At 34.0% G+C, this 25,885-nt stretch overlaps 1 protein-coding gene across 9 annotated transcripts in view; it reads right to left on the bottom strand.

The window, feature by feature from the left end:
- Positions 1-25,885, bottom strand: part of MYO6 (myosin VI) — an 87,214-nt gene that overhangs the window by 13,873 nt on the left and 47,456 nt on the right. For 4 of the 9 annotated variants that reach the window (XM_032873182.1, XM_032873183.1, XM_032873185.1 and 1 more), the window contains exons 16-29: positions 25,058-25,153; positions 24,591-24,764; positions 20,676-20,714; positions 18,142-18,235; positions 12,075-12,205; positions 11,902-11,979; positions 9,613-9,742; positions 7,731-7,821; positions 6,790-6,940; positions 5,069-5,277; positions 4,343-4,421; positions 3,314-3,474; positions 1,201-1,227; positions 780-809 (exon numbers count right to left, since the gene is read on the bottom strand). In XM_032873182.1, coding sequence (XP_032729073.1) covers positions 780-809; positions 1,201-1,227; positions 3,314-3,474; positions 4,343-4,421; positions 5,069-5,277; positions 6,790-6,940; positions 7,731-7,821; positions 9,613-9,742; positions 11,902-11,979; positions 12,075-12,205; positions 18,142-18,235; positions 20,676-20,714; positions 24,591-24,764; positions 25,058-25,153 — 1,490 coding nt within the window. The remainder of the gene's footprint in view (positions 1-779; positions 810-1,200; positions 1,228-3,313; positions 3,475-4,342; positions 4,422-5,068; positions 5,278-6,789; positions 6,941-7,730; positions 7,822-9,612; positions 9,743-11,901; positions 11,980-12,074; positions 12,206-18,141; positions 18,236-20,675; positions 20,715-24,590; positions 24,765-25,057; positions 25,154-25,885) is intronic. The other 5 variants (XM_032873186.1, XM_032873189.1, XM_032873190.1 and 2 more) reach the window with 2 other exon arrangements.

Here is a 25,885-nt window from a genome sequence, read left to right as displayed (position 1 = left end):
CTGCTGGCATCTGAGGAGCTGAGGGGTCAGGGGTGCCACAAGGAACAATTGTCCCAGGTCCCATGTGACACTGACACGTCCACCTAAGAGAGGTGAAACACACTTATCCACATACAAGCAGTTTTACATGTAAACAAACTTTTACATGTAAAGAGTCTTTTCTTTTTGGCATGGTTTTAACATTCACAGAGTTTTTCTAGGAATGCAACTACTGAAGGGAGACGAGATTGTACTTAACTCTGTTTAGAACTTTACAAAGCACTGTTCACAATTTCACGGCATTCAATTGACCAATATAACATTCTTATATCAATTTGCAATTTGCATGTGTAGCTGTCACATTTATGGTGATGCTATGTATAAATAAAAATATTTCAGTATTTGATTATGTTTTCCTATAGTTGTAAGCACTTTCATAATAAATATTGTTTTATTAAAAATTACTGTCTTCTCATTCCTCTTTTACATGTAATGTTTGGAGAGAATTATCTATGCAGGTTGCATGACTTATAAAACAACTGTCATTGGTATTAGGTTCTGACAAAGTTGAGAACCATCATTATAAATGTTACAGTGGGGGTCCTAAAGTGTTAAAATTCAGATTTCATAAATATTCCAGAATTTTATATATATAGTATATATATAAAGTATATGCAAAAAAAACCCCACAAAAATTTACTACAGTAAGGAAACTATTTCTCCTAAAAAGTAACAACCACCTGTTAAAGAAAAAAAAAGTTATAAAACTAAATCAAATTTTGAAAAGAGAAATGACATACGGTGTCATTTTGGGTCTTGTTCCATCGATTCTGTGAAAAATAATATGTTTTAGTTAATGTCATTAAGTAATTCTGAATCATGAAAAACTGGATTGTGACAAATTTGTGTTTCAATGACTTTACTCACTGACGTTAAATAAAAATGCCATTATCTTTAATCTACGAGATCACTCAAAATTTTAATGTTTAAAATTTTCCCTAAAAATTATGAGAAAAGCATAAATTAAAGGCATTCAATGAAAATTAAGGAGCAAATTTATTACATTTAGATTAGAAAACTCATATACTATGAAGAACGCTTTTTTTAACAGAATCTGAATATTATTTCATAATTTTAGGTAATGTGAAATCACTTTGCATCAAGGATCATATGTGTAGTTAAGATCATATTTTAAAAATATATGTAGAAAACAATTCTTACTTAGAAGTTACTGGACGGGAATCCAAGCTGGAAAAGTAACTTGGAAATTGTTTAATGCAGCAGAATCCATTTACATATATTTTTAAATGCATCACAGAGCCCAAGAATGACATTTTCATGCTATATATTAAGAACAGTATTACTTAAGTGAGTTCTTACTCATAAATTTGTCAGAAATAATTCAGTGCTAACAAAGGCAAAATAAACATTCAGAAACATTTGCTTGTAGCCCATGCAGTAAAATGAAATTATCAAACATGGAAAATATGTATAGAACATCATCCATAATGAAATGCTAATGCTTGTAGTACAAAGTATAAAATAACCAGGAGGTTCTGAAGGGTAGGACCTCATGAGGACATGAGGGTCAGGGAAAGCTTTCCTGGAAAGGGCTGCCAGAAAGGACTTAAAAGGGCGTTCCATAGAGATGGAGACCACAACCCAGGAGCTGTCTCACAGGAAAACTAAAACTAACTCTTTGCAATTCAAGTCACAACTGTTTAAATATCTCCTAATTACTTAGTAGTGGTATCATTACATAGTTAATTCTGCTTAACTTAAATCACAGGTAACTTGTCATTTATGTTAAAGTTACTGAATGATCCACTCGTTCTCCAAGCGACCACTCACCCTTGTGAGACGTGCACCTTTCTGAAGATGGGAAGGAGTCCACATATGAGCCAGTATCTTATACATATTATTTGGAATGGCACTGGATGTAGTTTAGTATTTCAAATGCTTGAACGTAAAGCTTGGTTGGGCATAAATACCAATACTGACTCCGATAATGAGTCCCTTAGAAATGAACTTCAGCCATAGTGAAGCCACCTTGGGTCAACTGCAATGCTTCCTCACACACATCAGGGAGAGCAGCTGCAAGAGCTTAGTTCACTTAGGAGACTGGCCCAGCTACTACTCAGTTACACACAGAGGCCCCCAGACATTCCAACATAACACAGGTGGAAGGAACAGAAAAGCAGCTGAGTTGAGTCTGCAGTTAGAAGAGCCACAGCCCAGAGAAAATATTTTTTAAATTACAGTGAAATGTAAACAAAGAGCTCAAATATTGGATTCAAACCCAAGAGCTTATTAATTATTATAATACTTTGTGTTTGGTAGGCCTTTTCAGTTTATTTAAATATAATATACTTTCATATACAGTTCAGACCCCAGGGCTCCCCAATGCAATCACTTACTAGAAAAAACATGAAGGCAACAACCCTTTCCCATTCTTTTGTTTTAGCTAAATAAAATCCATTCACTGCCTTGCCATTTTAATGAGGTTTTTTTCCTTTCATGAGGAAATAGCAACACCTAGTGGTGACACTTTAATTATATTTTGTTACAAACAGTGCCCTGACATTCTGAAAAGCATGGTTACATAAATCTCAATATATATATAACTTATACACCTACGTACAAAGGAACCCCACAAACTAGTTTTGCTCTGTTTTTACTAATAATCAAAATAATGAATGTCTCTATATTCTAAATTTTTAAAAATGAATCTCTTATATTAAGACTTCCTGCAACTTTCAACAAGAACATCCATACCTCTTTACACTCCAATAAAATTCAGTATTTAGAGATAATTTGGAAACCTGGGTAGCTAAAACACTTCAATATGATAAACCTTCCTTCTTGGAAAGGGAAATCTACTGTGAAACATGATGGGTGTGTATGTAAAATTTTTCCTCATTCTAAGTGTTAGGGTGTTTATTAAAAAAATTGCATTAGGAAAATAATAAATCCCAACCTCAAATATATTAAACTGGATTATAATATACTGATTTCTGTGCCAGTATTTAATGGCAGGTATTTAGAAATTAGATGTCCGCTTTTTATACAATATTCCTTGACAATTTCAGAGTAAAAGTTGAGATGTTTCATGAGCTGAAATATCAATTTTATCTTCAATAGTTCAACAATTTGATGAAATCAACTGTTTCGTTTGCTTGGGTATAAAAGTGGATACAAATAATTTTTAAATGATTTTACTTAAAATAGATCAGGACCTAAAGAATATGATTTCCCCCCAGGCCCTTCACACTGAAGTGAGAAGCAGGGAGGGAAAGCAAGCAGAGGCATCACACCCCACCCAGGGGCCCAGTACCTCCGGAGTGCCAGGTCAGCCTGGGCCTCGTCGCTGATGAGCTCAGCTTCACTCTGGGCTATCCGCAGGGCCAGCTCCCGGTCCCGGCGCTCCTGCTCCAGAACTGCCTGCTGCTGGGACTCCTCCTCCCGCTGTCGGGCCAGCTGCTCCTCCACTTCAGCCTGCCAATGACAGAAGGCTACCTCAACAAGCTCTCTCGCCACTTGTTTACTTGATAGATACTATCTAAAATTGCCCTTCACAAGTTCTTTACTAAGGAATACAAATTGTTTAATCACAAATCTCTCCAGTCTCCATCCTCTTCTAGATTTTGATTAATACTTCCTATCTTTCTCAAATCCGAGCGAAGGTGGAGGAACCACATTTCCACCATTCTATCACCAAGAATATCCCAAATATTGCATGAGAACCCTAGGTATCACATTAACACCTGCAGCTAGACAGCGGATGTCAGGGATTTAAAGGTTGGTTGCACTCAGGATGAATTATGAAAGCCAAGACAAACAGAAACTCAAATACGTGATCAATTATTCTCAGACACGGACTTTTTCAAATATGGGGGTAGGGAGAATATCTTAATTCTAACTTATTGATACTAGTATCTACAAAGATATAAAATTACAATTATGTTTTAAGTGACCATTCATCTGACTTCCCCCTGAGTATGGTAACAATAACAACAAACTAATATTTATTGAACTGGGCACTCAGGTTCTAAATGCTTTAAACATGTGCCAACTCATGTAATGCTTACAACTATCATTTATGCCCACTCCTCAGAGGAAAAAAACCCATAGCCCACAGTTACTCATTGTGACTTGTGCAATGTCACAATTTCTATCAGGGACAGAGCCTGGATCTGAATCTACTTCCCTAGTTCCAAAGTCCCTCCCATAACCACCACAGAAGATGCCTTTGTCTCTGGGGTAAACCAAAGACAGCTTACGTAGCAAATCAAAATTTGTTTTCAACTCCTTTTGTGCTATAATCTTGTAGATTCTATTCTGAAAGAATCTAATAATTATATACCTGAATACGTTTTTCATCATCTTCCCTTTTCTTTCTCTCTTCTTCTTCTTGTTTTCTCTTTGCTTCCATCTCAAGTTTCCTAACAAAAAATAGAAAACTCCTCAAAAATTTTATAGAAAATAAAAAATCCTTCAGAAGGCAATTTAACTATTAATAAACAGAGGTTATAGAGTGAGAACTCAAATTAACCTCCTGGCTATATATATTATCAGCTTATTTTAAAAACACAAAATCTAACTCTACTGACAGTAATCTTTCTGTAATAAACAAAAACAAATATAATTATATTCTATAACTGTCAAACATGTAGATTAACTTGGTTATAAAGCCTACCTGTGATCCCGATCACATGATCCTCCCTCTCCTCCTCCCCCAATTAAACAACTCTTACAACTCCTGATTGCCCTATGTGGCAACCTTCCAAAAAGTTGTTTCAAAAATGCAGAAAAGTGTAAGTGCCCTTTTTCTTGCTTATAAAATAACAAGTCACAGCTTTAAAAAGAAGTTAAGAAATCATCAGGTGTAAGAGTCTAACCAAAAACCCAGATTATAGTTAAAATCATTATCTTATATAATGAACTTTTCTCTATTTTTAAACTAATTCTAAAATTAGTGTTTTAAAATAAGAATATAACTTTTAAAAATAAGAATATTCATTAACCAGCCTCAACACCAAGAATTCACTATTCTGTTAGTTTCAAATTCAAAACAATATAAATTTCTTACATCCGCCTTTCCTCCTCTTCCTTTCTTCGACGTTGTTCATCTTCTTCACGTCTTTTTCTTTCTTTTTCCATTTCTTCTTGAATACGCCTCAGCCTTTCTGCTTCCTCTTCCTGCTGTTTTTTTCTCTGTAATGCACTGAGAAGTTCTTCTGAGCTTTTCACTAGTGCATCATATTCTCTCTGTATTTGTTCCCTTGTCATCATAGTAGACTTAAAAAAAAATAATAAGCATGTACTTAAAAATTATCTTCTGCCACATAATGTGAATATACTGAACACTACTGAATTATATATTTTAAAATGGCTAAGCTGGTAAATTTAATGTCACATACTTTAACCATAATGAAAAAAAATACATACAGCAAAGACTGGAAAAGTTGGTAAGCAGTAAGGTCTTTATCTTTGTTATACTATTTATGCATTAAATAATGTTTGAAAAATTTTTAAGTTATCTCTGCAGACAAACATTTGAATCTATTTCCTATTAGTCAAGTAATCAAATATCCAAGAGTATACTGTAGATGAAGTAACATACTGTAGTTGAAAATTTTGTTTTAAGGAATGATTTGCTAATTTTGCTTTTGTTTACAATTCTTTAATAATAATGTTCAAATAGTACCTAAGGAATATTTAAGAAATTACAAAATACACCAAAATTATTGGATGATATTCCTAAGTTAGCCTTAAAAAATGTGGCTGGGTTGACGTTCATCAATAATACCACATACACAGAAATGGCTACTGACAGATTTGTAAAATCAGTTCAGTTTATCCAAAGCATTTTCATTCTTCCCTTGCACTGCTTTTTCCATTCTCCCTCCAAGATTTACCACTGTCTACATAAAATATCTGCAGATAATATAAATTTATAATACCTTGCTTTAAGGTATTATAGCCCATACAACAGCACTGACTTATGTATGAGAAAATATTAAGACCCTAAAATATAACAGAAAAAGGTTTGAATAAACATGTATTATAACTAACCAAAACCTAAGCATACCAAAAACATTTTCAGTCCCACTGGTAATTAAATAAATGAAAATTAAGACAAAAAAAAAAAGATGCCCATTATTTTTTCCCTAAAAAACTTGAGGGAAAATTAATTGCTAAGCTCAAAACACCTAAGTAGTTCATGATATAGCCAATATAAAGATAATGTAATAACAGGAACAAGACATAACATAACAAAAGGGGCACAAAATTAAACTGTGAGGAGAACCATACAAACATGCATCTAAAAAAGACTGGAAGGTGACTATGCAACAGAGTAATAGCTGAATGTGTTATTGTTGGGGCTTAAGGGGTTTTGGTGGTTTTCTCCAAATTTTCCATAATATTACTTTTATAATTTGAAAATGAGTTTCTGAAGGTAAAAAAAAAAAATGAAACAAGTGAAAATAACTCACATTACTCCTGTCTCAGTAATGATTATATAAAAGCTTACTAACAGAGTATAGTATTTTAGTTACTATTTTGGGTGGGAAGGAGGACTTTCCTAACAAATGAAACTGCATAAAAATTATCTGAAAAATTTCAGTTTTTTGCTATAAAAATTTTCAAACACAGAAAGAACACTATAATGAGAATCACTCGCCGTCACTGAGACTCAACTTGTATTTTTTTTAAAAAGTTTTTTTTCTATAAAATTCAATACCAATAACAAGCGTATTAAATTATAAGAAAAAAAAAAAGTCAACCATTTGGATTAAAATTACATACCTTAATTTTGGCCATTAAAGCATCAATAGAAATTTCAAGGTCCTTGACCTGTTTATTCACCTCTGGTTTTCCATCTTTCAATGCACTGACAACTTCATTAAATTTATCAAGTCTTTTTTTCAGTGTGCCCACCTTAACCAGGCCATCAATGCTGTAAAGATAATACTTCATCAGAGTTTAAATTTACCACTTAATGCTATGCATACATTTTTCATCTTAATAAAATGCCAAACATACTGCTAAATAGGGCATTTCACTTCTGTTTTCATACTATCCAGGATTCTCTTTTTTAGATCTCTTATTGAAGGTAAAAAAGAATCAAGTATGGGTGTGAATGACACTGATGCCTATCAGTAATATTTAGCCTTCTGTATTTACTCTGAAAATTTGAGATTTCTAATTATAGAACTTAAAAGAGTTATCTAATCTCTTTAAAAAGGTTTAGGGATTAACAGTTATTCGGGACTCTAAGTTTAAAAAGTCTAAATTAATAAGACTCAAAAATAAAGACTAAACTTACAGTGAGACAATATAATTCCTATAGATAATCTTGAGAATTATGGTGAAAACATTAATGAGGTTTTTTTAAAAACAACGCCAATTTAACATTTTGATTATCAAGAAACTCAAGATAATAAAATACTCAGAATAAAAAAAGAGTTTCTGTTAGCCATTTATTTCAACCTTTTGTAGCATTTACATTTTTTTAAGGTACTTCATATCCTTTTGTAGTATGAGGCAAGTAATAAAATACTGAATTAGTTCATTAATCAATTTCAAGCACATAATAAAAAAATCACAAATAATATGCCTTTTTACAAAGAACATGAGAATGGAGAAAACTCTAAGAGTGTCCAAACTGCTCTTCATTGTGACTTTATAACCATTTTGTATTAGGGTAAATAGGTTTAGTAGGATTCTTTAGGCACTATTCATCTTACCGAGGTTTGTGTCTCCTTTTGCAAAGCCACATTCGAATAGTTTTTTGCATTTTAATGCAGGCTTCAGCTCGGTATTTTATTTTATTTTTCACTATGTGTAAGAGGAAAATACAATGATAGACAATTATTCAGTTTATATCAGGCATATCATATTCTTAAAAACCACTCATTTCCACAAAGCAATTTTCAAGACACATGAAATTGTGATGAACATATTATACCAGATAACAAATCATGAAGTTGAACAATTCTTCAATTCCTTGTATTTCTTAAAATAAAAAGTATATCATGTGTGTGGCTAGATTTACATTTTAAATGTGTTATTTCCTTATTATGTCACACTATTGCTTCCCAAATTGTCCTAGGAAATATTGGTCTATTAAATGTTAACAGGTCTGGCTTGGGAAAAAAAGGGTTCACTTGTCAAATGAATTTAAGAAAAGCTATGCACTATACCTCCTGCAGAAGATTCACAATGAACACACATAGTGAAGCCTCTGAGAGCCCTACAGTAAAGGAATCTATTTAACTTCAGATATCCAGAATATTCTACACTAATCTGACCTTGAAACATTTTTTTCAGAGCTTCTCTATAAACATCCTGCAAAGATCCTGTCTGGTTACTGATTAAACCATTGCATAACACAATCCACAAGTGGTGTAGCACAATAACTTAAATATAATGTGTTTTCTACCATAATGCAATGTATAAAGCTGAAAGCACTGAACTATAGTGACAAATGTGTTTATAATATTTTACTTGGAAAACTTGTTGGAAAAATAACTGTTATTTTTTTCTTTCTTATTGTCTTCTTTTTATCTATATTCATGACTGTCTAACAAAAGACCTCAATAATAATCTTTGTTTGCATGGTCCCTTTTGGTTACGTCAAAGGGACTTTTCTCTTAATAAAATATATCTTACTTAATCCTTTTCAAGTGCCTAGCACTGGAAAGTGGGGAGGTGGAAGGGACAATTATAAATGTAATCAAGTTACTGACAATAATTCTACACAATTAAATATTTGCCATAGACTATCAGGTAACCCAAAAACATTTTGCCCCTAATCCTTGTTTTGGGCAGAGATAAACAGTGGCTGTGACCTAGCAGAGACACACGAAGTAGTAGCTCAGTCCAGTGCGTCAGAGAACAGGGTCTAAAAGAGCAGTGGCAGGAGCGGAGGCTAGAAAAAGAAGCTGAAAACCCCACTTCACGGGGTCTTGAAAGACATTCTAAGACTTTGCCCTATATTATAGGAAAGCCTTAATAAAAAGCTTTTAGTTTAGAAAGAAACTCTGGGAAGAGTACTCCTAAGAGTAAGAAGCTGAGAAAACCTAGTTTGGGAGCTACCAAAGTTATTATGTGAGTGGGAGAGTGGGGTACCACTAAGACCCTGGCAATACAGAAGAAAGAATGTATAGTCTTTGGGAAAGGAATCAACATGATTTGTTCACTGACACAATTTCAGGAACAAGAAAGGACAGACAATCACAATCTTGAAATTTCTGGTGTGTGAACTGCAGATACCATGCAGGTGGAAAGAGAAAAGTTCTGGCTGAACTCTGAGAGATTAGGGGATGATGTGGAGGGAGGAAAAGGAATCAAGACCATGAGCTCTGTTTCTGTTTTGTTTAGGATATGATGAAAGTAATTCTCCCATAATGTATCTGGATGGGAAGATAAGTAACACACACACAAAATATTTTCTAAATATTTACCATGTTCACTACATGGAGGTGTTACATGGAATCAGGAACACAGGATAAATAAGCAAAGTGGTCCCTGTGGCCCAGCACTCACCACTGTGATAACACATAATATTCCATAAACCAATTCACTTCCAAAATAATTACAGATCTTGACGTAAAAGAAAACACCTACATTTGATGACTGAGAGTGAGCACCACTGAACTTTCTTCCAGCGACTGCAGATAAGCCAGTGATTGACTCTTTTAACCAATTCTGCTAAATGATCAGGGTCAGACTTCATGATTTGATCAAATTCTGCAAACTAGAAAATGAAATAGTTTAGCATCAGTATCAAAAGACAAATGTGTTTAAACACACAGAGAGATACAAAATAACCAGAAGTCAAGTCAAAAATCTAACTTCCTGGAAATGATCACAAACCAATTACAGACATAAGTCTCAGCAAATTCAGACATATTTAGCTATATTTTGCTCCCTTTCTCTTTCTTCCGTCAGCATCCTTTTTTGGAGGGGTAAAAGGGAGTTACTCATTACTAGTTAGCAGATTCAATAATAAAAGTAGAAAAAACCTTAAATGACAATTGCAGATGGTTGGAAAAAAAGTTTAACCGAGGAAACAATGATAAAAGGGCTAATATGTTTCTGAATTGCTCATCCACATACTTATGTAGATAACTGTGTACAGTTTCTGACAAGTAAAGGTCATCTGTATAATAAAATCAGGTACCACTAAAACTACTGACTTTCCCAACCTCCATCCTCATTTTGGTCAGATACAAGAAATCACTACTAAGAGAAAGACAATACAAATAAAAGAGCTATTAGGCTATTATAAAATAAAATGCATTATTTTCACAACTTACCACCAAATTATAAAATGATTTCTATCCTTTATCAAATACCTCACGACAATATACTAAGGATGTCACACCTATCAATACAAAGTCTTCTTATAATCAAAAATAAAGTTAAAGGTAACATAACAAGAATAAAGATCTTTGAAAACCTGCTTTATGTTTTCAACATACTCTTCTGACTAATTTTTCTCAGGGCAAATAAGACCAAGTGTTTTCTCAGGCTATTAATTCTAAAATTATTACTATAGCCCTGATATAAGAGAAATGTTGAACTTATGATAAATATGTATGATTATAGCTAAGCCAACTATGAATATATATTTGTTTTCTTTTAATTTTTTTTCTTTTATACAAGAAATGGTATGGGTCCTCTGCAGTAAAAATATTCAGAGAGAGGTATTACATAGATTTTTATCTCATGCCCAAAAATGTGAAATCAGATTATCATTAATCCAGCTTTCAAGGCAGTAGAGATATTTATTAATAATATTGCTAAGTCAAACAAGCATAGTTGGCTATTATATAATTATAGTTGTGTTTAAAATTATGAGGATGCTATTATTCAATTCAAAGTTAGGAATGGTGACAATATTACAAACAGACTGTGAACAGCATTTAGATGTTTTTGTTTTGTACATATTTGCTATGAAATACTCTATAAGTCAGTCTTGTAATTTAGTAAAAAATCTATAAATACAAAAACTACGGGTTAGCCTAATTATGTTACATACAAAAGTACATACATTCACTCATTCTGGGGTTTGACAGGAATTAGCACAAACTTCAGTCCAATTTCCTATATCTTATATGACTATCATACGCCAATAAAACTTGTTCTTACAAGGAAGACTCAAAGTTACTGCAAAATTTTTAATTATTGAAAAATGAATTAATGTTTTAGAAAAGATTTCAGGGGCGCCTGGGTGGCTCAGTGGGTTAAAGCCTCTGCCTTCGGCTCAGGTCATGATCCCAGGGTCCTGGGATAGAGCCCCTGCATCAGGCTCTCTGCTCAGCAGGGAGCCTGCTTCCTCCTCTCTCTGCCTGCCTCTCTGCCTACCTGTGATCTCGGTCTGTCAAATAAATAAATAAAAATCTTAAAAAAAAGAAAAGAAAAGAAAAGAAAAGAAAAGAAAAGAAAAGAAAAGAAAAGAAAAGAAAAGAAAAGAAAAGAAAAGAAAAGATTTCAGTAAGTATTTTCTGGTAGGGGCGCTCTACCTCAGTGGTAGAGCATGGGACTCTTTATCTCGGGATTTTAAGTTCAAGCCCCACATTGGGCATGGAGCCTACTTAAAAAAATAAATTAAATAAAATAAATTTTAAAAAATAAATTTTAAGTATTTTCTGGTTAATCCTTATTTAAGCAAAGAATCCAATTAAACAATGCCCTGATTCCAGTACTTCTGAATGTGAAATAGAAGTTGTAAAACTTGTACAAAATATTACACATTGCAAACTTCTCACAGGTAGGGAAATTGTGTGTATATATACACATACTGTTGGTGATCATAATTCATGAATAACACAAATCACTAAACACAAAAATACGCATTGACTCCTACTATCCATATTCATCATGTTAAAGTTGAAAATAAGACGTATTTACCTTGCCAGGTCTAAAAAATACTTTTGTTAATCCAAACTTGTAGTCAACTTCATTTAAGCCCAAAGCTTTAAAAAGAGCCTGAAAAATAAAAGTTCAAAAGTTAAATGCCAAACAGTAATTAGTAAGAAAGATAGTTCATAGCTAAGAAATTTCAGTTTAAGCAGTATTTGTACCTTACAAAACAGTCTTGGGTCTAATCTTGCAAGTTTATCTGGCATATACTTTTTATACATGTTGTAGAGTTCATGAAAGGAAGCTCGTGATGGGAAACCACCCTGCATTAAGTCCAAAACAGACACCATACCTAGATTCATAAACAAACACAAATTATTGCCAATCTCTGAACAGAAGTCCAAAAAGAACTTGTAAATGATCTAACAATTTTACAAATTAATATTTAGAAAAGGGCAATTTACAGGAATCATCAACAATGAAATATTACATAGGGAATATCATACTCATATTCAATAAGTACGAACATACCCGCTACCTAAAACTATTCTAGCAAATTTCCTCAAAAATCAGCTTTCCCAACTATTTTCTAGGGATAAATTACTGGTCCCTAGAAAGCTCAATCTAGTTTCTTTTTTCTGCTAGAAACGTCTGTCACAATCAATAGCATATGAGGTAAAGGCCTGCATTAAGCCACTTACCCAGTTCTGAGGCTAATTTTAAAATAAGATTCCTGATAGAGTCCCCAAGAAGTAGCCAGACACATTTCCAAATTCTTACCTATGCTTACACAAAGCAAAAGAAAAAGAAAGGAGAGCTCACTATTTCACTATAAAGATCCCTTTCACTCACCTCTCAAAGAAACTAGTCTATTTAGAATGAATATTTTCAGTATAACTCTAGTAGCTTGTAATTTGAGCCTTGAATCAGTATGAACTGTTCATGTTAGGAAAAGTATGAAGTAGTCAGGGGAAGGCTCAACAACTATAGATAATGCTAGTACTTTTATTTATAAAAAATACCTAGGTTTCACTCTCTGGGACTTTCAAATCAACAGGGATAAAATAATTCAACAAAAAAATATTAGGACAAATGGCCAACCATTTAGAAAACAAACATAACACTGGATCCCAATCTCATTCCTTATATCAAATTAAATTCCTGGTGGTCAAAAATTCAGGGGCACCTGGGTGGCTCAATGGGTTAAAGCCTCTGCCTTCAGCTCCAGTCATGATTCCAGGGTCCTGGGATCGAGCCCCACATTGGGCTCTCTGCTCAGCAGGGAGCTTCTTCCTCCTCTCTCTCTGCCTGCCTCTCTGCCTACTTGTGATATCCGTCAAATAAATAAATAAAATCTTTAAAAAAAAATTTAAATTAGCAAAATGAAACTACTAAATTTTTTTTTAAATGAGTGGATGTTTATTTTGACATAATATCATAGGAAAGATATATTTTCTAGGCAGTCAAATTGGATTTTAACCTAATGACTTTTAACCTACCTGGCAAAGGTATAAAAGACCAATGGTACTCAGGGTTGATGACAATGTAAGAAAACACACACCTATACTACCATTGGGAAAGTATACCAGTGCAACAATTTTGGATAGCAACTTGGAAATATTTATTCCCTTGACTCAGTACTTTCTACTTCTTTGAATCTATCCTACAATTTATCACACATGTGGACAAAGATATTCATAGAGAATGCACACATGTCCACTGCGTCACTGTGATGGAAAAAAAAAAACCAGAAACAACTTAAATATCAATCAATTAAATTATGTTACAATCATATGGTAGAATATGATATATTCATTAAAAAGAACATGGCAGAGATTCAACCAGTAGAAGAAACATATCCAAAACAGAATTAAGTGGTCGTCCCTGAGAAATGAGACTTTTTACTTATATTATTCTGTACTATTTGATTTTTGTTAGAGTCAATAATGTAACTACTGTAACTTTTATACTAATTAATGAAGCACATAAAGGCAATCATTCCTATTGAAAGAAATATCTAAAATTAAATCTAATTAGTTCTGGGCTCTGCTAGGAGAAATTAAAGGTTTGGTATTGTTACAATTCTTGTCCATTTATATCAAATAAACAAGTACCCTAGGGAATGTATACATCTGCCACCTCTGAGTCTCTTGGCTTGCCCAATAGTTGAAGACAGCATATGAACTGTCTGACAAAAGTTCATTAAGAATATCATGAAGCTTAACAAATTGCCAAGCCCTGGACTGCTTTCTCAGCACCTGAAGATAATTTACAATAAAGACCTTTCAACGCTTAAAAAATAAAAATTAAAAACACCAAATCAAGTACTCTTCCTTCTAGAAATTTCCATTCCCTGGCTCCTTCTCTAAGAGTTTGGTGAGGGGCTTGTTGATGCAGTCTGACTGGTTATACTCAGAATGCTTTTTGTTGCCACAGACAGGCAGCACAACCCCAAGGTTACAGAGGAAGAACATCTGCCTTCTCTTATCCTCCCCTACTTTGCCCTGATGTTGGCTGATGAGAAGATAGTAATTTTAGTAAATGATGTACTAAATGAATTAATTTTCCTTAATTTGGAAAAAAATAATGAAAATAGAAAGGCAGTGTAGAATTCAAATCTTACATGCCTTTTAAAAAAAAAATTTATTGACAAATAATGTATTATTTGTTTCAGGGGTACAGGTCTGTGAATCATCAGGCTTACACATTTCACAGCACTCACCACAGCACATACCCTCCCTCCCCAGTGTCCATAAGCCAGCCACCCTATCCCTACCCCCTCAACCCCCCAGCAACCTCAGTTTGTTCTGTGAGATTAAAGGTCTCTAATGGTTTGTCTCCCTCCCGATCTCATCTTGTTTCTTAAATCCCTTTATTTTAGAAAGCTTCATAAATATTTTTATTTCTACTGTTTTTGATATTTTTTTATTTTTCTCATTATGTGGCCACATGACTAGAATCAATTCTATACCATTTTACTATCATTATTACTTCAAAAAAGAATCAAACTACTATGAATTGGTGTCATCTATTAAGCTGTCAACACATCTTAATATCTGAAATACACTGCTTAACTGAAAGAGAAATCCCAGCTAAAGCATCTGTAACCCCACACTCTACCAACTTATTAGTATATATAGCTAAATGTAAACATGCTTGACTTACCATATGTAAGTCAAAATGATCACTTACAAAATAAATGATTTGTGATATTAGGCTAAACTAACCCTTAAGAGAAATTTAAATGAGAAAAAAGCAAACTCAAAACTACCTGAAGAAAATACTACAAAAATACATCCATAGTGGGGCACCCGGGTGGCACAGTCTGTTAAGCATCCAACTCCTGGTTTCAGCTCAGGTTGTGACCACAGGGTCCTGACATCCAGTCCCATGTTGTGCTCTGCACTTGGCACAGTCTGCTTGAGATTCTCTCTCCCTCTTCCCCTCCTGCTCATGCTCTCTCTCTCTCAAATTAATTAATTAAAAAAAATCCAAACTATACATATGAATACAGCAGACATGAATTATTTAACCTTCCAGCATTTGTTAAAATTATTCACAAATAAACCGTCATATGTGCTAGACTTTGCATTTCATTCAACAAATATTTTCTGAGTCCAGTATAAGGTCTGCACTGCTAGGAGGCTGGGATAAATGCAAGCCAAAAGAGACACTGTTTCTGCCCTCAAGGGATTTATAGATTAGAGAAAAAAATAATTATACAAATACATATAAAATTTATGACTATAATCAAAATGTTCAGCGCCCTTTATTCAGACCCCCTTCCTCTTAGGGATATCAAGAAAGGCTTTCACAAGGAAAGGACAACCAAGCATAGATATGCAAGATGAAAACAAAGGAGAGGCAAGAGCTCCTCAAACAGAGGAAGCAGCATGTACACAGGCCCTGGGGCAGGAGGGAATATGGAGCATTCAATGACAAAACAAAGGCCAGCTTGGTTGAAGCACAGAGAAGAGAGACAGTGGGAAAAGATGGAGCTAGGAACGCATGGACTAGACCTTATGGGTCTTCATAAGCTACTAGGACTTTGCTCTTTCCCCTAATAATACTCGGAAGCCATTATACAGAATTTTAAGCAGTAAAAAGACATGCTCAGACTTGAGTTATAAAGCAATGAGTCTGGATGTATGTGAAGAACAGACGGAGCAGATGTAAGGAGAATACCTAGAAAGCTACAGCAAAAAGCCAGGTGAAAGATGGCGATAGCTTAGATTAGGGAATACTAAGACTACACTGTTTGCTAACAGAGCTGATCTTAAATATTCCCACCACAAAAAAGAACTGGTACTTATGTAATCTGATGAGACAGTTAGCTAATGTCATGGGGATAATCATTTTACAATGTAAAAGGGTATCAAGTCAACACATTGTACACCTTGAACTTATATAATTTTATAGTTCAATTACATTTTGATAAATCTGGGGGGGGTACTCACTGTTTAGGAGGTCACACCAGAGGGACTTGGGGACACTTAGATGGAGAATATGTAACTATGGTGTCCAATATGGCATCATTAGCCACATGGTCTGTAGTTGTGCTAGCTACATGTGACTATTTAAATTTTAAAAAATTAAATAAAATTTAAAAATCAGTATCTAAGTCACACAGACACATTTCAAGTGCTCAACAGCCACAAGTATCTACCATGCTATATAACAGATACAAAATATTTCCATCAACATGGAAAGTTGTATCAGACAGCACTGGTTAAGAGTGAGAAAGAAACGAGGCCTAACCCAAAGCCTGAAAAACTCTAACATATAATACCCAGGTAAAAGAAGAAGACCCTATAGAGGAGTCAGGAATTAGCCAAGAATTAAAGAGAAAAGCAGGAACATGAGCTGAATCAGGAGCCAAGGCAAAGATACGTGAGGGGGACTGGTCAAGTCAAATGCTGCTGTGACATCTACTAAGAGACAGGCTGCAAAATGAACATCTGATTTAGGATCAGGGAAATTACGGGTGACCTTATCAAGCATCATTTTGTTGGACTGATCAAGGTGGAACCTGAATTCTCTTGGGTTAAAGAGTGAGTGGAAGGCAGGAAACTGAGAAAGCAAGAATGGACTACTCTTGGACTGAAAGGGAAAAACTAGAGAACAAAAAGTGAGATGAGATATAAGGAAGAAGGTGGAAGGGAATGTGGGTCAGAGGGAATTAAGATGAGGTCTCCACATATTTAAATGGTAATGAGAGAAACCACCTCAAAGGGAATGGTTCAATATATAGCTAATCGATATTGAAGATTCATAAGAAGGTAGGAGGGATGATTCCAAAGAATTATTATCTCAACTAAGAAGAGAGGCACTTCCACCTTCTTCATAGGAGGGAAGGTCATGCAGGTAGATAGCAGTGTTTGGGAGCACACAGGTGAAGCTTTCCATCTTCTTGTAAAGAAGTAAGGCTGTCTGTTGGCAGAGACTCAGATTTGAGGACAACAGGGTGAGTCTGCCTAAAGCTTATATAATTGTAATTTAAGAAAAAAGTACAAAATTACAAAAGAATACAAAAGCAGGTACAGCACTTTCAAAGCAGCCCAACTAAATGAGAGACCCTGAAACTTAAGTGATTCTATAATAAATCTGATTTTAAGAGGAACAATATAAGGAGTGAGAAAGACAAGACAGTTTAAGGAAGTATCACAAGCCTGAGAAAGATCAAAAGGCAAGGAGAAGACTAACGCCTTGGGAGAAAGTAGGAGTAGAATGGGTGGAGACAGCAGATGGATATGCATGCAGTACAGGAAAAACAGAGCCTGGTGCCCAAGACTTCTGTGACTGAGCAAAGTTAGAATGTGGCAGGTGAGAGATAGGATGTGGTTTAACCAAGTGCATAGAAGTTCTGCAGCAGCCAAGGGCATTGTGTTTTCATTTTTTTATAAGTGGGAGAGTGAGAGCAAGGACACCAAAACCTAACTCCTGCCCCACCTACATGGGGCATGAGAAATGAAATGCTGTCAGGCTGAGAAGGCCATCAGAAAGCAACCTACTTAAGGAAGACCTAGGTTTGCAGTTAAAGAGTTTTCATAAATTTTACTTCAATGCTGTAAAATTGTTTTATTTCACAATAAACTATACCCCAGTATTGTTCAAATAATTTGTTAGCCATACTTTTCTTATAATTAAAAGAAATAGAAAGTAAAAATCAATCCACTTAAAAACAATCAAGATAACTGTGAGTTGTTTGAAAACACTATACATAGTAAAGTGTATCTGAGCTAAGACTCCCAACACACATGAATATAAATTACAAAAATATGAAAATACCTGAACATTGAAGTTGAGATAAAATTTGGGCACCTTCAAAGTCGTGGCTTGTCATCTTTAAATTAGGTTTGATACAACGAATAAAGCTTGCACCCTAGGAGAATAAAGGTACTTTTTAAAGACTACACATAGAGCATTCTTGCTTTTCTATTTTTATTAATATCAGTAAATTTCAGACACGTTAACATTAATATTTGAACTCTTTTAAAATAATCACTAAGGAATTTAAAACTTAATTAGACAGTTTTAAAACTTCAAGCTTGGAATGAATCTCTGCATTATATACTAATATCAGAAAAATACTGGACGCCTGGGTGGCAGAGTCCATTGGAAACACGACTCCTGGTTTTGGCTCAGTTTGTGATCTTGGGGTTGTGGGACAGAGCTCCACGTCAGGCTCCACACTAAGCATGGAGCCTGCTTGGGATTCTCTCTTCCTCTCCCTCTGCCCCTTGCATTCATGCTCTCTCTCCAAAACAAATATATTGGAAGAAAGAAAGAAAGAAACGGGGGGGTGGGAGAATTGTAGATTTGAGTGCCAAAAATTGTGTTATTGTAAAAAGAAAACTCATCATTAAATATTTTAACATATTTAAACAATATATTTTTCAGGCTGATATATATATATGATTTTATTCTACTTTTAAGTGCATTGATGTGCCATATTTCTGTGATAAGAAAACTGTCCTATAACAGGAGAAATAAAGTTCTTCCTCTTCAAATTTAGACCAAAGTGGGGAGAAAAGTTCAACCTTTTTCATCATTCTACTTCAAAAGTATACAGTAAGTCCTGAAGCTGCACCACTGCACATTTTAAAGTTCTATTTGTTAAACAGTAGTTTAAAAAGCTTTTAAAGGCATTCATTTGGAATCAGTTATCAGATTATGCTGAATGAGGCAGAAAGAATATATATATGTGTACACAATGAAACTGTTGGGTATTAAAGTGAACATACTTGACTTCCAAATTACTGTTTATTTTCACAGTAGTCCCAGCAGAACACTGAATAGCTATTTCAACAATGATGCTCATTGCAAACACTTTCAGAACACTTTTTAGAAATACCTTCTTCTTATAAATCACAAAAGTACTCTCCTTATTTTATAATAGCACTATATTTGGGTGACAAAAATAAAACACCCTCCTTAACAGATTTGGTTTTTAAAGCTGTTTGGTTCATAAGAGATAAATATTTGCAAACAATGAGGACATGGGCAAAAATTTCTTAATGGCCCGCAAAGCCAGTCTAACAATAAGTTAAGCAATAACAGCACCAACAGAATAATTATCTGGCTTTCCAAAATGCCGACTTGATAAGGAAGAATACCTGGTTAGTTCAGCAGATCTATTTAAAAAATGTCTCACCGTGGAATCATGCATCATTTATATAACCCACATATCAAACTTATTTCTCTGATAAATTTTCCATTTAAAAAAAGAGCGAACTGAGGCACCTGGATGGCAGAGTTAGTCGGGCATCAGACTCTCGGTTTTGGCTCAGGTCATGATTTTTGGGTCATGAGATAAGAGCCCTGAATTGGGCTCTGCACTCAGCTCAGAGTATGTTTAAGACTCTCTCTCCCTCTCCCTCTGCCCTTCCCCTTCCTCCCCCTCAAATAAATAATCTTTAAAAACAAAAAATAAAAAAATAAAAAATACAGTGAACTACTAAAACTAGTTAAAAAAAAAGATCCTAAGAAATTCTGCCTCTATAACAGGGCATAAAGATATCATGCCCATTTTTTCCATATCAACGCTGCCATGCTGGAGAATGTAACCATTAGAATAATAAAATGAAAATGAATTACATGCATTATGTTTAATCCTAAAAAAATACATTTTCTTCTCCACATAACTAATTATTTTCACTTTTCTGAAACTACAGGATAACTAATTTAATAACATTGGGAGAATTCTGTATATTTCTAAAATCATGACTTCACATATATATTTGACTTTTCTCCAGAAAAAGCCTAACCAAAATGACATTTGAAAAATGATTTTTAATTTTTTAAAAATATTTTATCTATTCATTTGAGAAAGAGACAGCACAAAAGCAGAGGGAGGGCAGAGAGAAAGGGAGAAGTGGGCTCCCCACTGAGATGGGAGCCCTACACAGGGCTCAATTCCAGGACCCTGAGATCATGACCTGAACTGAAAACAGAGGCTTAACCATCTGAGCCTGCCAGGCGCCCCTAAAAACTGATTTTTCAAAATGAGGCAATTCAGTTTAAGAATTACCTTCTATGGGCGCCTGGGTGGCTCAGTTGGTTGAGCCTCTGCCTTGGGCTCAGGTCATGATCCCGGAGTCCTGGGATCAAGTCCCATGATGGGCTCCCTGCTCAAGTGGGTAACCTGCTTCTCTACCTCTCCTCTGGTTTGTGCTCACTCTCTCACTTTCTCTCAAATAGAAATAAAATCTTAAAAAAAAAAAAATTTCTAATCATTCCAGGTTTACTGTGCCTATTTGAGTAATTACTAGTAATTTAAAGAGGACCATTTAAAAACCCTCGATTTTTCTAAGTGTACTCACAGTACTTCGAAGTTTATCCAGAAGCAGATTTAGTTGTGTCTGTAGAAGAAAGAAAATCACTTCATTATTTCAAAAAGCAAAAGTACACAATGTTATTAAGTTAATATTAGCTCTCCAACATTAGCATAAAATAACATGCAATAACATCAACATACAACACGGTACAATTTAACAACTGATACATAAATTCTTTGACAGTAACATGCACAATATATGGCTAATATAATGCTAAGGACAATAACTTACATGACTTATACAGAACTTATATCATTAAAAGACTGAATATTAGCAAGGCTAAAAAATATACATGCACACTTGCAGGTGGGATGGAAGAGCAAAAAGTGTACAGGCAACAAAGGAAGTAAATGAAAATACTGCAGATGCATTCCAGAAGAGATTAATGGGGCAGTACTTGAATATGTAGCAAGCTGGGTGTAGCTGCTGTCAGATTCCACTGAAGAATGAAGACATACTTAAAATACACACTAACGGTATATATTGGAAATGTTTTATATAACACTTATCTTAAATGAAGTTGTCCTGCCTAGCTATAGAAACCCTCTGTTACTTTTTTTTTAGAGATTTTATTCATTTATTTGACAGAGAGACACAGCGAGAGAGGGAATACCAGCAGGGAGAGTGGGAGAGGGAGAAGCAGGCTTCCCACTGAGCAGGGAGCCTGATGTGGGGCTTGATTCCAGGACGCTGGGATCATGACCTGAGCGCTGGGATCATGACCTGAGCGGAAAGCAGACCCTTAATGACTGAACCACCCAGGCGCGCCCCCCCTTTGTTATTTTAAAATATTTCACATTCCAGTTATTTTTAAAAGCTTGGACAATTTTCTCAAAAACAACTTGACAATAAACACTATGAGTTACTATATTTTCCTATTTATAATAATATTAAGTGGTAATAATTTAATCTGGTTTAATATATTAATATCATGATTTGCTTTATTTCTCTACAAAGTAAATTATGTAAAATTCTTATGTCAATTTTATACTAAGATACTTATTATACTACTCACAAAAAGATAAATTGAGATGCTGATTCTTAAATCAACATACTGGATCACAGCTATATTTAAAAATAATAATAACTGGTAGATTGTACTGAATGCATTCCATGAGTTGGGTACTCCTTCGAAGCTTTTCACAGGCATTATCATGTTTAATCTGCACAACAATTCTAATTAAGGATATATTATTAGCCTCATGTTTTAGGTACAAGCATTAAGATTCAAGGAGATAACTTACTTGCCTAAGATCATGGAACTAGTAATGATAAAGCCAAAATTCCAACAAGGCCTAATAAAATTCATTCTTTCACCCATGATACTGAAGTATACTTCAGGTATCATAGAGTTAAGTCATAAAAATGGAGTGAATTTCCCAATGGATTAAAAAAATACAGCCATACCCCACTTATCTGGGTGACTGAGTTTGGACAACTTTTATCAATCTGGATCACTAAATAACTGAAAAGCAAGTACGAGAGCCACTAATTTGAAAAGAAAACTGTCACAAAGTCCATGCCTCTTAACCCACAGACCAAGCACAGTGTTCTCCAAAAAAATGGAGAAAGAGTAGAAGCAGCAAAAACAAACTTGAGAGAAGAGGGAAAAATGTCAGTTATCAAGGAAGCAGTCAATGGCTGCAAGGTATAAACAGTTTTATGAAATCCACGCTTTATTTGTATTTTATTTTCATTTTAAAGCATACAAATATTTACATACATAATAGAGTAAGATTTCCATCAAAAAGGATTATTTTTCTAAAACACTAACAGTAAAAGAATTATGTTTCAATAACCTGAAAATGTTACTTTTCAGTAGAGAACTGCTGGTTCTCAGAAATGATGGATAACTGAAGTTCTCAGTGTAAATGCCAGCCTCTTTTGTTTTATTGTTTCAAATAACTTGAATTTAACAAGCTATTCTATTATATTTTAAATTAAGAATTACTAATACTAAGATAATTATCATATGGTTTCTCTCATATGTGGAATATAAGAAACATCGCAGAGGATCATAGAGGAAGAGGATCAAGGAGAAAGCTAAATGGGAAGTCATTACAGCGGGAGACAAACCATGAGAGACTCTTTACTATAGGAAATAAACTGAGGGTTGCTAGAGGGGAGATGGGTGGGGAGATGGGGTAACTGGATGATGGGCATTAAGGAGGGCACATGATGTGATGAGCACTGGGTATTATATACAACTGACAGATTACTGAATACCACATCTGAAATTAATGATATATGTTGGCTAATGGAATTTAAATTAAAAAGAATTATTAATACTTCATGTTAAAATATCTCATAAGACATTTTTGAAATTTTATTATTAATAATATCACTGTTATAGGTCTTAGCAGTTTAATATGTAAAATATATCCTATTTTGCACATAAGCAATATTTAGACATTTCAAGTCTTAACATAATACCTTAATTCAAAGAATTTTAAGAATGTTTTTGTTTTTATTTATACTGTCTAAAATTTCAAGTATGTTCTTACCAGCAATACTACTATAATACTACAGTACAAAAACAATAATAATAACCATTTCATTTAGGCTAATATATTATTTAAACTATCTGCTATTTTATGTCTACTCAGGAATTTCAGAGTATCAAAATAAGAGGAAAAAATATTGCTCAAGAGAATTAGGAACTCATAATTAATGAATATAACTTATAACAAAGTTAGACTTTTTATTCAATTACCTGAAAAGTATTAAACGCTATCTCTTACATTTATATTTACTTTTTAAAAAAACCTAGCTTTATAAACATTATTTTATGAAGGTAGTTATTTAGAGCTTATTTCAATCCACAAGGGATTTCAGGAGCCTTACACTGTTGTTATTATTATAGTATTCTCATGCTTAAATAGTTTCTAATTACACCATTTTTTAATATTGAAATATTAATATTGAAATAATATTGAATATTAAAATATTAATATCTCATAATGAAAGCCATATGCTGAGTTTTCTTATAAATACAACAACAATATTTTGTGGAAATGCATAAAAGAGAAGTTAATTTCATGTCTTTGTCCTATTTATTATGATTTTTTATTCATTTAACTTATGATATAGAAGTTTTAAAATTACCTTTTTCTATGCTAAATACTCAACAATTCGAACCAATTAGTAGTGTTCCATTCCTAAGACACATCATGTGACAATTCCTTGTCAGACTTCAAAGAATAAATTTCTGATCCAAAATAAACAAATGAGATGTTCTTCAATGTTAAATAAACAGTTTGAAGGGTTTGTCACACAAAGCACTTATCTTTTACAAAGTTATTTAAAGCTTTAATCAAATTTCAGTGCAATACATACACCCATAAAGCACAGTGAAAGAAAACACACTGAAAATAAATTAAAAACTGAATCATTGACTTGAGACAGGCTCTTTTTAACATGGCAGCCATTCTATAAATAAGAGTCTATGAAAGTGATCATTTACCTGAAGCCCCTGGCTGTGCCTGCTTTTCTCTCTCAACTCAACTAGTCCTCTCTAGCCATCCCGAGCTGGACTACTCCAGCTAAAAAAAAACTGTTGAATGAGGAAGGAAACAGAAAACACATGGGAAAGAGAAGGTTTGAAGGTCAACCAAATAGTAAGCAGAAGCAAGAACATTAGGAGAAGCAGGTATGAATCAGATATGTTAAGCAACAAGAAAGAACAGATTCATAAAATTTAAGAATTTCTGTATGTACAATTACTATACCTATTTTATGTTATTTTGTATGCAAATATCAACAAGGCAGGGTCTGCTCTTGCATTTCACTCATGGGATCTTTTACAGTAATCTATATTATCTTCTATAAAGTATAAAACAATATATTTTACTCTAAACGCATCAAAAACAATTTTTCAAGTAATAAATTTAACACAAATACCTTAAACTTGTTTCCCACACTGATGAAGCTAAGTTTTCCTGCTTTTTGTTTCGTATCCTTGTTGTTATTTGTGGATGATTCAAATAACTCTCGTATAAATTTATCCCTGGACTCACATATTAAGGATTCAAGAGACATATGTAAAGCATCATTATTTTTTTCCACAAATTGGGTCTGAAAAATAAAGGAACAGGAATGATTCAGTCCATCCTATGGTAATATCCTTTGATATAGCTCTGTTCAATAGAATTTTCCAAGATGACAGAACTGTTCTGTATCTGCACTGTCCAACACAGTTGCCACCAATATAGACACGGAGCACATGAAGTATGGCTAGCGTACTGAGGAACTAAATTTTAAACTTTATTAAATTTAAATGGAAATAACCAGATGTGGCTAGAGATTAACATTCTGTACAGTGAAGCTTCAATTTCAGATGGTTTTCTCTTGGTAAAAGTCATACTCACTGTTTCATAGCACACTGCCCCTGCAAAATGCCGGATAATGAAGCCTTCATCATCTCTGATGTTCCTATGAATTGCCAACTTAGATTTTCTTGGTATCTGAAAAGAGTACATATATCAGTTATTAAATTATCAAAAACAGATTACATAATTTCCTTTAGAAAACATCTGGGATGTGAAATACTTAAATTATAAAGGATACACAGAACTGTACCCCTGGAACAAATAATACATTATATGTTAATTCTAAAAAATTAAAAAAATTATAAAGGATATTTTCACACTTCACACAATTATACTGCCTTTGAAACATCCAGTAAGCTTTAAACCACCAATGAAATCTAGCAAGTATTTGGTTATAATCTCTTAGAAAAGAAAAAAGGACTAAGACAAAAAAAAAGCAACACTGTAAGTATGCAAAACAATGGGCATTTTATAAAGTTAACTATTTATGTCTAAAGTAGTGGTTCTTGACCTTGATTAGCAAATTACCTGGAGAACTTTTAAACCTCCTAAATCCCATACCATTTATATCCGATGATTCCTAGGTACAGCCAAGGTCGTTCTAAAACACATCTGGAATCAGTACAGGAACTTTCCTACTCTTACAGCTATACAACCTAACATGTGTAAAGAGGAGCCTGAATCTATCTGAAGGACACTGAATCATTTTAGGGTTATACCATCAATTACAGCATCTCATATTTAAAATTCTCCAAAATGCCTTCACATAAGAGTATATGTCTGACCCTCAAAATGACCTAAGGATAAGAAGGACATTCTCATTTAAAAATGCAGAAGCTTGGGGCGCCTGGGTGGCTCAGTGGGTTA

The sequence above is a fragment of the Lontra canadensis genome, unplaced genomic scaffold, assembly GCF_010015895.1.
Source record: "Lontra canadensis isolate GAN:19392208 unplaced genomic scaffold, GSC_riverotter_1.0 scaffold47, whole genome shotgun sequence".
Lineage (NCBI taxonomy): Eukaryota > Metazoa > Chordata > Mammalia > Carnivora > Mustelidae > Lontra > Lontra canadensis.
The sequence above is the reverse complement of the archived record's forward strand: the minus strand, read 5'-3'. Positions and strand labels throughout refer to the sequence as shown.